Source organism: Rattus norvegicus, chromosome 12, assembly GCF_021556685.1.
Source record: "Rattus norvegicus strain SHRSP/BbbUtx chromosome 12, alternate assembly SHRSP_T2T, whole genome shotgun sequence".
Lineage (NCBI taxonomy): Eukaryota > Metazoa > Chordata > Mammalia > Rodentia > Muridae > Rattus > Rattus norvegicus.
Window position 1 is genome coordinate 12,682,807 of NC_141545.1, and position 13,511 is coordinate 12,696,317.

General features: G+C 47.0%; 1 protein-coding gene across 6 annotated transcripts in view; it reads left to right on the forward strand.

Moving 5' to 3' along the window:
• The window catches only part of Katnal1 (katanin catalytic subunit A1 like 1), a 61,834-nt gene that overhangs the window by 39,696 nt on the left and 8,627 nt on the right, over positions 1-13,511 (forward strand). For 5 of the 6 annotated variants that reach the window (XM_087577857.1, XM_087577859.1, XM_087577855.1 and 2 more), the window contains 5 exon segments: positions 4,545-4,672; positions 5,019-5,124; positions 6,071-6,229; positions 7,006-7,132; positions 9,526-9,660. In XM_087577857.1, the coding sequence (XP_087433983.1) occupies positions 4,545-4,672; positions 5,019-5,124; positions 6,071-6,229; positions 7,006-7,132; positions 9,526-9,660 (655 nt within the window). 6 annotated transcript variants of the gene reach the window in all.

The following is a 13,511-nucleotide window of genomic DNA, read 5'->3' on the forward strand; positions in this document are numbered from 1 at the left end:
AGTTGGAGGCAAAAGGTTAACAGGACAGGGAGTAGAAGCAGGTCCTTGGGGTGATTCCAAACACGAATCAGCAGTGGCAGTCTGGTGCAGTCGGCAAATGCCAAACACGAATCAGCAGCGGCTGGACCCAGAAGAAACCAGGAGGGCCAATGATTTGGCTCTAATGAGTTCGTACTTGGAGCGTATGTTCCTGTGTCTGACCTCAGCCTAAGCCTCAGAGGGCAGAGGTCTCTGCCTGTTTGCTTCATTGCTGTATTCTCTGTGTCTAGAACAGTGCCTGGCACACTAACCCTGGCATAAATACTGTGGAAGGAGCGTGCGTATGGCGAGCATAGAGCTTGCCTCGGAGCTGTTGTTACAGTCCCAGTGTCCTGATTGGGCAGTGCAGGGCGCTGCACCCTGTCAGGTCAGTAAGCGCTGCTCTGCGCTGTCTGCCTGGTCACTTTGTGGGACAGTAGGCTCCGGAGGGCTGCAGGCTGGGGTCCTGTGTTTGCTCTGCGTTGGGGTGGAAGCGGCCCCCATGTGCAGCAGTGCGCCCTGTGAACAAACGGGCTGCGAGCACCCGTCTGCAGCGCGGCACCTACGCTGCTGTTCCTGCTTAGGCGGGCACTGGCCTTGTTTGCCCGTTTTCTCATCTGTGAGATGGAAGCGAGATTGCCCTGTTCTTTTAGAATGAATGTGCTGACACGTGCTAAGTTCTCAGGACACCGACACAGAGACCAGTGCGGATGTCAGCGGTTAGACTAAAATGACAGTGGGAGACAGACAGAGGCACAGAAAAGACTACACAGAATTAGCATTTTACAGAAGACACGCTGGAGCTGCAGAGACTGCTCAGTGGTTAGGGGCACACATTCCTCTCCTAGAAGACCTGAGTTTGGTCAGGTGATTCATAATCCTGTAACTCCAGCTCCAGGGGAATCTGATGTCTGTCTGTCTGTCTGTCTGTCTGTCTGTCTCTCTTGTGTGCACATACACAAACACACACACAGACTCATGTTAAGACAAAAAATTAAATATAATTGATATATTGAGGCTGAGAAGGTAGTTCTTTGATAAGAGTGCTTACCCAGCCATGGATGTAATCTCCAGCACCAAAAAAAAAAAAAAAAAAGAGGGAGGGAGGGAAGGAGATGGGGGAGAAGGGATGGAGAAAGAAAGAAAGAAGTAAGGAAAGAAATAATGCTGTGTCTAAGAAATTTTGCATTTGTTTTTTGGCTATTGAGTCCAGGCAGCAGAGGGTGAGTTGGACGTGGGAGAAGACACTGCTTTATAGAAAGGACCGGAGGCCATCTACAGTTCAGCTGAGACATTCTGGTGACTGTATGTGGTTCCCTGCCTTGCAAGAAAGTCGGTATCTTTGTCAAACAGGAGACATTGTCAGAAAAATCCTTTCGCTGATCTGAAACCTGCCGCCTCTGTTGCTTCATATTGGCCTCTGCAGTAACAGAGCAGCTAGTGTGTGTGTGTGTCTGTCTGTCTGTCTGTCTGTCTGTCTGTCTGTCTGTCTGTGATGTTCCAGTAGTAGCTCGTCAGCTTACGTGGTCCACATCTCCTGGAATCCTCCTCCGATGGTGGGGCGTGTGAGCCATTCATCAGCTGGTCATCGTTCCGTGGTAGAGTTCATCCAACAATGTATCTGTAAAGTGCACGGCACAGAGCTGCCTGGATCTTAATCACTCAGTGTGGGAAGCTGCAAAGGAAAATGCTCGTATTATCTGCATTTGGGGACAGGCTGTGATAGTCACTGACTGCAAGCTATAAATATTTGCTTTGTCGCCTAGAGCCTCATTTTCTTCAGATAGAATGAGAGGCATTACTCACAAAAAATCCTTATGGAAGTTGCCTTGATTTGAATAATGTAGAAATTAGTACAAAGAAGCTAACTATTTTGCTTTAGGGAAAAGAAAAAAAAAATGTGTGTCAGCTTCCACACTGTCAAATGGTTGCTAATTCTGACCGTAATAACTCGTGTGCAAATCTAAGCGTTCGGAGGTCACTCTGTGACATTCCAGTCTAGTGTTCTGTATAAGTCCCAGTGTCCCAAGTGACGGTGTAAGCTTCGCTGCCTGGAAGCTGTTCATGAAAGTAGCACAGCTAATCGGCTGCTCCTGCTCAGGCAGATGGCATGTATGTCAGCTCTCCCCGTCCTAATTTAATTTACGTTTGTGATAAGGACACTTCTCGCCCAATTTTACTGTGATTTTGCTGTAGCCTCACAGGTTCGCCCTCCTCTCACTTCGCCATCTTGGTTTGACTGGCCCGGTCACTCAGTGACTCACACCGACTCTGACTCCTCAGTGCAGGAAAGGCTTTCATCTTTGTGACTCCTCCTCCTTCCCATCATCCTTCTGTGACTCCTCCTCCTCCTTCCCATCATCCTTCCCTGCAGTAGCCACAGGCTTGTCTGAAGTGTAGGTCGGATTGGGTGCTGCCCATTTCTCCATCCTGCCCTCAGTCACATCGACTGCTCGATAGCTCCGCTTTCCTGCACGGGACTAGATAGATGCTCAGTGAGGGCACACAGTGCATCCTCGTCTGCCTTGAAGCCACGCTTGCGGTCAGATGAGCTGTGTAATACCTTCGGACAGTCCCATGATTCCCATTTTCTTGGTGTGTCTGTCATGTGGGCATTTGTGTGAAAGTGAAATTTTAACTTCACTTTCCACGTGGTAAGTCTCAAATCACAATGTCGGCTCCCGTTGATGCTTACTACTTTGTTTCTAGAATCCTGGAAAATGGTCATAGCGTTCCCAGGGATTGACTTGTGTGTGACCCGTAGCCGTGGCCTAGCCACGCCATAGAATGGGATCCGAGACAGAGCCTATTTTAAGTTGGTTGATATTGTTTGTTCTGTCGTTAGGCTAGAAGCTTGTTTTCCTAGAGTCCGTTTTAACACATGCTGCTTTAAGCGCAAGGATATTACTAAACACTTAACCTAGCCTGGCACTAGTCTGCCCAAGTGAGTAAATCCTCACAATCAGGTCACCAGAACACTGCTTTGGCCAATTACTGGGTGGCTCAGAAGATCAGAACATCCGCCCCATGAGCCGTTGGGTTCTCCTTTGGTACTGACTGCTTCTCTAGCTCAGAAGTAGAACTGGAGAAGCCTGTTATGATCTGTTGTCTCCTCGTTGGAAGCCTTTACCCTTCGTTTTCTATCAGATAGAAGAGGGGCTGGTGCTCTTGAAGGGGCATGGCTCTACTCATTAGAGCTGTTCTTGTGGTTGAAATCCCTGAGAATCAGAGCATTTTCACAGTCCCCTCTTGAGCACTGTGGAAGCTTGCAGAGCCCTGTAGCTCACAGAATCATAGCCTAGAATTCTTTCTTTCTCTTAAAGCCACCGTATCAGGAAAAGAATTTAGGATAGATTAAACATTTCTTTAAGTCTTGAAACCTGTGGTTAAAAAGGTCCTCTGAGCTGTGAATCTGAAAGGTCCTGAGCCAACGGAGGTAGGAGAGCTGGGGGAGGGCTTGGACGTTACTACAGCGCTTGGGTAGTAACTCTTTATGAGTAACTGTGATGGGGTCCCAGGAGCTGTACTGAGGAGACCCTCAGTTCCCGTGTGGTGACTCAGTAGCCAGGGAGAGCTTGTAAGTGCAGGAAAAGTCTCAGGTCCAGCTTGCCTGTAGCCTTTGTTCTGGCTGCCTCGGGGATCTGTCACTCAGCCATTCACTGAACTTGTTAAGCGACTCAGTCAGCTGTGAGATTGGATAGCCAAGGAAAGGGGCTGCACTAGGAAGGCAGGAAGCTACATTTCCTGTCCCAACCTTTAAATGGAGTCTGACTTAGCTTTTACATTTCTTCCTAGTCAAAACTCTGAGAAGCACCGGGCATGGCGGCACATGAGGCAGAAGCAGGAGGGTCTCTGAGTCCAAGGCCAGCCTGATGTGCGAAGCGAGTCTAGGACAGCCAGGGCTCTGTTGCAAAAAAAGCAGAGAAGCACTTAGTTACTTGGCTTTCTTTCCCGAGGCCTGTTTTCCTTATCCATAAAGAAAGGAAAAGCAGCCACTGCGCTGGGCTGTTACATTAAATTAGCACTGTGTGAGATAGTCTGTCATAAGGCCGGTGCTCAGTAATTAATTTTCTCTTTGCACATCAGCAGTCTGTTTTCTAGCAGAGGTGCAAATGCTTTGTATCCAGGGAGTCAGAGGCAGGCTTCCCCTGTTGGATACAGTGAGGGCTGGTGAACTCTTACCTGGGACTGTCCGCCAAGGTGGAGAACGTAAGTCTGACCAGTTGAGACACTTCTGCTGAATTCACTAGGCTAGGATGATCTGGCAATGAGAAGACACTATGTGAAGTAGTAAGAAGAGATTTTAAAGAGATTACTCCAGGCAGGAATGTAGCTCAGTGCTAAGGTGCTTGCCTAGCCTGTGCAGGCTCTGGGTTTCAGCCCAGCCCCTGCCCTATGTACACACTCCATAGACACACGGACACACACACACACACGGACACACAGACACATTATATATCGAAAGAGTTATGTATCGATTAGAGTTATTTTGTTACTGGCCATAACTTCTTTTACTCATATTCCAGGCAAGGAAAAATATGCAAGATGGCGCAAGTGATGGTGAGATCCCCAAGTTCGATGGCGCTGGGTATGACAAGGATCTGGTGGAGGCTCTGGAGAGGGACATTGTGTCCAGGAACCCTAGCATTCACTGGTGAGCGTCCTGAATTACAGTAGAGAAGAAAACTCACCATAAGGGTGGGGTCCTGTGACTCTCCTCTCCTCCCCAGTCTCCTGATGATGCCTTTATCTGTAATGGCCGTTCTGTCAGCCTCTGACCTAGGATGCTTTACACGTTAACTTGTCGACATGCTGACAGTCTGCTAGCTCCATAAAGTATTCTAATTAATAATGCCAGGATGTTCTCACTGATCATTTTTGTATAGTAAGAATACAGTCTTAATATAAGGGCAATTTTGTAAGCAGACACATTTAAAATAATAACCTTTTGGCCATAAATCAGGTGTGGCTTGAGTAAGCCTGCGACTCTTCTTTCACAGGGATGATATAGCAGATCTGGAGGAAGCTAAGAAGTTGCTCCGGGAAGCCGTTGTCCTTCCCATGTGGATGCCTGACTTTTTCAAAGGGATTAGAAGGCCATGGAAGGTGAGCATGTCTGACAGCCCTGGAGTGGGGATGCTTACGTAACAAAGGGCAACACTGCTGTGGACCTGTGTGCTAACGCCATCAGTCAGTCGGTCGGTTGGTCGTCCGTCAGGCAGTGCAGAGCCACCTGCACAGGAATTCGTAGTTGAAATATGCTGCAGCCACACAGCCAGAGAGATGGGCTTAGAGCGATGGGGCTGCTGCCTTCAAAGCCATGTGTTTCAGCTGCTGAGATAGAGGCTGGCTTTTAAGAAGGTTTGGATGGCTTTTTCTGTAAATAAAAAGTTAAGCAAATTAAACTGTATCTCTCTGTGTGTGTGTGTGTGTGTGTGTGTGTGTGTGTGTGTGTGTGTGTGTGCATGCGCGCGCGCAGGAGTATGTGCGTGAAAGTGCACGTGTCTCCACAGACAGAAGAGGGTGTTGGATCCCCTCGGGCTGGAGTACAGGTGCTTGTGAGTCTGACGGGTGCTGGGAACTGAGTGCAGCTCCTCTGTGATAGCGTCACACGCTCTTTACCCCTGAGCCATCTCCTCAGCCCATGAACAGCTAGGCAGACTTCCCACATGCCAGGATCATGGACGGGAGCCACCGTCCCTGCTCAGTCTGTCAACTATGAGCTTATCCCTGGATGCCTCGGACTGGAGAGAGAGACAACTTGAGAAAGAACTGTCTTGTTTTCCTTACTTGTTTTGTTTCGAGACAGGGTTTCTCTGCATAGCCCTGGCTGTCCTGGAACTCACTCTGTAGACCAATCGGACCTCAAACTCAGATCTGCCTGTCTCTGCCTCCAGGGTGCTGACATTAAAGGTGTGCACCACTGCACTGGCATTCCTCGTTTGCTTGATACACTGGTTAAATGCACTGATCTCACCGTGACAGCGGGGGAGGGTAGCCTCTGAAAAGCGTTTAAATATACTGTGTTGTTTAATTCACCTTGAAATTTCAGGGTGTGCTGATGGTCGGCCCTCCAGGGACTGGTAAGACTATGCTGGCTAAAGCTGTTGCCACCGAATGTGGGACAACCTTTTTCAACGTCTCCTCTTCCACCCTGACGTCTAAGTACCGAGGCGAGTCTGAGAAGTTGGTCCGTCTGTTGTTTGAAATGGTAAGTGATTGATGCTGTGTTTGGATTTCTAAATGCTTCTAATTTCTAATTTCTATCTGTCTGGGCATGTGATTCCTCACAGTCCAGGTCTGTGTACCTTCTGATCTTCTGAGAGAGCAGTGTGGCGTTCTGTACTAGTTGTAGACACATCCGTCATAGTGAGTTTTGCGGGATACTTGGAATATCTTTCTCCATGCGATGGGAAAAGGCCCTTGACATCCTGTCCAGTGAGGGTGATTGGCAGTTTGGACATCTAGCACACTGATGAGACAGAAGACGTTAGAAGTCAGCTAGAGCACATCTGTCATTAGATATTGATTTATTTAAAATTGTTGCCAGGAAGGTTTTTGGGATGGAAATGTCTCATCATAAACAAGAAAGAATTGCCAGGTCTGGTGGCATATGCCTTGGGAGGCAGACAGGTGGATCTCTGAGTTTGAGTTTGAGGCTGGTGTAGTCCAGGTAGCCACTCCCAGACCAGTCAGAGCTGCATAGTGAGACCTGCCTTAAAATAATAACAAACAAATAAAAAGTGGAAAAATGACATAACGAATCTCTATATATCTTTCACCCAGCATCACCAACCGGGTAAGTTTTATTTTTGGATTGGCTTTTCCTAAAATGATTGTCAGTGACACAGTAGTGGTGGGACCTTTTATAGACAAGAATTGCAGCCTTCATTTGCCACTATTTTAGAAGGAAAGCCAAACACTACTTAAAAATACAGAATGCTTTATGAGATCACTGAATGGCCGCTTTAACGTATTCTCCCCAAGGCGAGGTTCTATGCCCCTACCACGATCTTCATCGACGAAATAGACTCCATCTGCAGTCGAAGAGGGACCTCCGATGAGCATGAGGCCAGCCGCAGAGTGAAGTCCGAGCTCCTCATCCAGATGGACGGTAACTGTCACTAACGAGTCCTCGAACTCCGTCCTCCTCAATTCTGTCTGCATCCGTGCTGTGGAAGGTCTCAGTGAACGGGTCAGAAGGCCACTCGTTCAGCCACCCACTCGTTCATGCATCCTGAAGGGCTCCCTGGGGACTTAGTGTGAACCCTGTCGCAGTCTGGGTTCTAGGCTATGGAGCAAAGGCCTACTGTGCCCACCCAGGCTGTAAAGGTGTGGCTGGGCCTTCAGACCATCGCAGGGAGGGCTCCACAGGGGCTGCACCGTTTGAATAATAATATCGAGGCACATTTACTGGTTTTCATTTAATTCCCTCACAAGTATGTAGTAGAGTATTCCGGGGTCACAAAACCTGGGAGTGTCCCAAAGCAGAGAGGCAGAAGCAGAGGGAGAGGGCAGCTAGTCTCGCATTTACTCAGACACTGAGCCATTTGAAAAGTCTTCTAACCAGGACTTGAGAAGTTTTGAAAACTATGCCTGTCTTTCATAAGCTATGTTGTCTATCTTAATTTGATGAGTCATGGAGTCTTATTTGTACAATGAGTTAATACTTTGAGCATTCTGTCTGTCTGTCTGTCTGTCTGTCTGTCTACTTATGGTGCTGGGGCTAGAACTTGGAGCCTTGTGTCTGATTGGCAAGCACCGCTGAGCCAGCACCTATCCTTCCTAGCCTTCGGTTTCCAATGGCAAATAGTGGTGGACAAACTCCACACAATGAGAGCTCTTTAGAGTTCCACAGATTATTTTTTTAAGAATAGCAAAAGTTCTGAGACCAAACCTTTGAGACTAACTGCTACACCAGGGGCATACAGCTGGCAGAGGGGCTTTGATGCCCTGGCTAGAATTGTCCAGACAAAGAAGAAAAGCATTTGGGGAGCCGTGAAAGAGAGGGGTGCAGCACTAATTTTAAGAGACAGCTCACTCTGGTAGTTGTGTGAGAGACAAGAGGCGATTTAAGTCTATGAGAAAAGATACAAATGTGTCTAAAATATTCAGCAAGTGTTGTTTCTGATCATCTACTGGTTTTGGACACCCAGTGTCTTCTATTTCTGTGAAGAGACATCACGACCAAGGCAACTTATAGGAGAAAGCATTTACTTGGGTCTTGCACACAGTTTCGGAGGATTAGTCACTAGTATCACAATGGTGTGCCTGGCAGGCATAGTAATAAAGAAATGGCTTAAGAGCTCATATCTGATTTGCAACTTGGGCTAGGCTTTTGAAACCTCAAAGCCCACCTCAATGACACACTTCCTCCAATAAGACCACACCTCCTAATCCTTTCCAAACAGTTCCACAAACCTGGGATCGATCCAGCACTCAAACATCTGAGCCAATGGGGACCATCTTCATTCAAACCTCTACACTTAGGATGGGTACTTAACATCACATGGTACACAACGCCAGACTCTTAGAGACCAACGATGATATTGTGTGCCAGGAGACCTGCCCCCTCGGTCAATCTATTTCAGCGCCTGCTTATATATGAAAGGAAGGAATTTGTTTTATGAAAGGAAGGAATTTGTTTTATTTGAGAGGAAAACATAAGAGTAAACATTGGATATTTCCAATTGGAGCCAGGGCATAACTGAGTACACATTCAGTAGCAGGATTTTATTCAACGTCGCGCATGGCTGTTTGTTAGTTGGAGAAATTCAGTCCCCATAGGGATGATTTCAGAAGACATCTAGTAGCGATTTACTTACTGCGCACATCTGTGGCCTTCAGTGTGAAGTGATATCGCACTGTGCATCACCCTGAGCCAACTGTGAGCTCTCCAAGTCTTTGTTATTGTCTTGTCGTTGTTTCTGGTTGTGAGACAGATTCTCTCTGTTTCGTAGATCTTGCTGTCTTTGAACTTTCTACTTAGACCAGGCTGGCCTTGAACTCACAGAGATTCATTTGCCTCTGCCTCCCAAGAGCTGGCATTAAAAATGTACACTACCATACTACCATGCCCTGATAAAAGTTTTAATCCTGAAACTAACTGTGAGGAAGCAGACAGTGCTTATAAAACTCTATGCCGTGTTTCAGCTGTTCTCACTCTTGAGAAGGCCACTAAATTACAGCCTCATCACCCCCAAAATAAGTCGGAAAAGAGGGAGTTTATAGGGAAAACATGAAAGACTCAGTGGACTCGATTCCGGGTCCTTGGAAACAATATGCACGGCTTTCTTACAGAAAGACTGAGGAGCCCTGCCCTAGGCTGTTGAACTCTTGGGTTCCTCAGTTTTGCTCTGTGTCGATGCATGGTTTTGCCCCTCTATCGAGGCCACAGAGATGGGGAAGTTGCCTCCTTGGCTAACACTTGGAGATGCTGGCTGAGGGAAAGGATTTCAGTGGCCATCACAGGGACACTGACAACTTTCTCCTGCTCCCTGTGCCCAGGAGTTGGAGGAGCCTTAGAAAACGATGATCCATCCAAAATGGTGATGGTCCTGGCGGCTACGAACTTCCCGTGGGACATCGATGAGGCTCTGCGCAGGAGACTGGAGAAGAGGATCTACATCCCTCTCCCCACAGGTGTGGTGCCTTCCTTATGCTGGATTTGGAACGTTCTGTCATTTCCTGTTAACCCTCTTCTACTTATTTAAATCTCTGCGTCACTGGCACTTTGTTTGAAGACCTCTGTGGTATTAGAAGGCCAGTCTGAGTGATGGGAATAGAGACCACGTGACGGCCTCTGCATCTCAGAGAAACCCAGCTTCAGAGCAGTATTCGTGCTGATAAGTTTGGTGCTACTTGAGTTCTTTTAAAATTGGGTTTCACTAACCCTTATTTAAATATTTTTAAAAAGTTGTCTTAGAGACTTTGAAAAGTGGTTTCCTCTTGAATGTTGAATTCTTTTTTTTTTTTTTTTTCTTTTCTTTCCTGGAGCTAAGGACTGAACCCAGGGCCTTGCGCTTGCTAGGCAAGTGCTCTACCACTGAGCTAAATCCCCAACCCCGAATGTTGAATTCTTAAGCTGTTTTTACCTTTTTCCTCTGAGGTAAATGTATATATAATGAAAGGTGTGTATCCTAAGTGTGTGATTGGATGAGTTCTTTTAACTATGTCGTTAAGTTGACTTGACATCCTAGACAGGATGTGGGAGCGTTCTGCTGCCCCAGAAAGCCTGTGTGCCTCAGCACTTCACCCAGCTTTCCATTTCTGGTCCTCCATCACCACAGACCAGCTCCTCTCGTGCTAAGCTTTGAATACACGGGATCATGACAACATATAGTCACTGGTGACATGTGTCCTGCACAATGTCTTTGAGATCTGCACCATATCTGCCATCAGTTTCTTCTCCACATAAAGGTGCTGTGTGTGTTGGTTCTGCTGTTGATGGACCCAGGAGGTGCCTCTACTTTTCTATTATAATTTTATGGATGACTGTTTTTAGGTCTTTGGGATGATGTGAGTAGGACAGATCGGTCAGTCAGCAGGGAGGTACGTGCTCAACTCTGTAAGACTGACGCTGTGCCCACTTCTAACAAGGCACCTGTACTTAGCTTTATAAGAAATCCCCAAACCTGAGTGGTCCTACTGTGTTACACTGCCATGGTCATTATCACCATCAGTAAGTGGGAAGACCAGCTCTGCTGTGGCCTGGCCTGTAGCAGCTGTCACCCATGTCTCTGTCATTTGCTCCGATCCGTGTGAAGTGGCGTCTAACTACGTGAGTCTGCCTTTTCTGATGACTTAAGATATTGATTTTCAGGAGCTTATGTAGTATTTCCTCCCAGTTTCCAGTCATTTTTTTTTTTTTTTATAATTTTGTCTTCCAGTTTGTAGTTTTGCTTTTCAATTTTCTTTAAGTTATTTCTTGATGGCCAGAACATTTTTATTTGGTAAAGACCTTTTTTTCAAGGTTTTTTTGTTTTGTTTTGTTTTTTATTAATAGGGCTTCCTGTATCTTAGGAATGTTTCCTTACCCCCAGGCTGCAAAGTTTTCTTCTTCTGTTGACTTCAGAAACCGTATTTAGCTCTGTGGTTCTGTTTGAGTGGATTGTATGCGTAGGCTGGATTTTATTTCTTCCGTGTGTATATTTGGTTCTAGTATCATTGAAAGGAATTTTCTCAATTCAGTAAAAACCTTAAGAACTGGCATCTTGCAGAGTGTGTCCCAGACAGTAATGGAATTGAATTAGGAATCGGTGAGATATTTAGATTACCCCAATATTTTACTTCTAAGCAAATTAACTCTGAATAACAAAGGGGCCTAAGAAAATTGGGAAAATGGAAAATATTTTTATCTTGGAAGAAAAATATGTCACACTAAATATTGTGATAAGACATAGAGGGTTTAAGGTCTGTAAACATGTACATTAAAAAGGAAGGCTTGAAGGCTGGAGAGATGGCTTGGCGGGTAAGAGCACTGGCTGCTCTTCCAGAGGTCCTGAGTTCAAATCCCAGCAACCACATGGTGGCTCACGACCATCTGTAACAGGATCTGATGCCCTCTTCTGGTGAGTCTGAAGACAGCTACATTGTACTCATAGAGTAAAATAAATAAATCTTAAAAAAAAAGGGGAAGACTTGAGTTGGTACTATTTTAGACTGTGAAACAAATTAGCCTCTGTATGTCTGGAAAATAAATTATAAAAATGTTAAGTGAAATATGAAGTAGATATTAATAAGGCAAATATTTGATTTTTTTTACATCTCTAGAGCAGTAATCAAGAGCGGCAGATAAATTACCAGTGTTAGAATAAGGAGTCACCACGACAGATCCTACAGACTAAGTCTAGACCGACAACTGAGTGAAAGTAGCCTTTCTCTACATTTCTCCATGCGTGTCTCAGGACGAGCATGCAGTGGAGACCGTGCAAGCCATCGTGGGTGAGAAAGTCACAGGTGTTAACATTCGCACTTAAAGAGAAGACGGGCCTCAACTTGCTATTCTTCTCTGCTTTCAGAAAGCGAGGAGGCTGAGCTCATGGAGTAAACTCTTCCTGGGCCACAGTCTAGTGAGGCAGAAATCAGTGCCCTGCGCCCTGGGCGGTTTTCCTGAAAGCCAGACATCGGGCCCAGCTAGACATAGGCTCCCCTCTTCGTTTTCCTACCCGGGAAAAGCTGTACACATGCTCCATGGAGCTGTGTGAAGTTTTTTCTACGTGCCACAGGCTTCTGGTCCTGTAGCATCTAGGGCTTTCTGGTGTTGGTGGCCCTCAGGTCACAGCGGGCTGACCCATCCTCAGTGCTCAGCGTGAGCCAGCAGTGCTATGGGAAGCTAGAATGTGGGGCGCACATCCCTCTTCTCATTCCCTCCAAGGGGGAGCTACAAGTTGGCCTTTTCCCTGGTCTCTGGGAGCAGTGTTAGCTTGGGGCAGAACTGACGCTGTAGCCGACAGCCGTTCTTACGATTTCTACACAGTGCACGCGATGAGCATGCCCACTTCTGGAACTTTCAGCGGGCTTCTGGACTTTTCATGTGGCTTCCGAGCTGCGCTGAGGTTAAGCCAACATCTCCCCGCCATCAGAGGAACCTCGGCCAGGGTTTCTTATTCACCCATGCTGCAGCCCTCTCAGCCTCTGTTTTTATTGCCATGTCCGCTGTCACTGTCCCCTTGTGTGTTGAGGTGTGTCTTTCTGACTCCGGTTAGTTCTTTTGTTTTTAAATCAGTTTTACTGAGGATCGACTTAGACACAGTCAACTTTCTCCGCTTAGGAGTCTGAGATGCGGCAGCTGTGTGCCACCATGAGGCCACACAGCGAGAAGCCATGCACCTCTCCTCCAGAAAAGGCTTCCTAGCTCTCCCCGGGCTGCCTTCCTTCTTCCCTCTGAGCTGATTTGCCGTTTTTGTTGTTTCACTGTGTGAACATGTCCCAGACTGTCCCTCCATTCCCTGTTGGGTGAGATTAGACTCTGTCTAGGTTGAGGCCATTGCGAATGAACTGACAGTTGGGTGCTTGGTGGCCGATGCGCTAGTGTCTCCGGCATAAGCGCTGAACAGGGACAAAGGTGACATGTTTGGCTGTAGCGGCAGGCTGGTCACTGCCCTCCCCGCTGTCTTGAAGACACTGCCCTTCGTGTTGCCGTAGTCGGCCATAACGTCCAGTCCCCTGTGTGTGTGTTGGATGTCTTGGTCTTCCTCTAACCGTCAATGGGGTGCTGGCCACTTCCTCTAACTGCTTTCTCTGACACGCTGATCCACCTTTGTCTACGGACCCCTTCCTTCGCCATCTCTTCTGCTTTGTGTCTGTTGTGTGAGGATCCATTTTAGGTGTGTTTTGCAGATCTGTCATTGCCAGTTTTTAAATAGCTTGTTGTGATGCTGGGACTCCTCCCTGTTGTCTTGTCCACTTGTCTCTCTTCCCTCTAAATCCTCCGTTCTTCCCCTGCGGTGGTCGTGTGGCCTGTGTCTCAGAACAGCGTGACAGAAGCGATG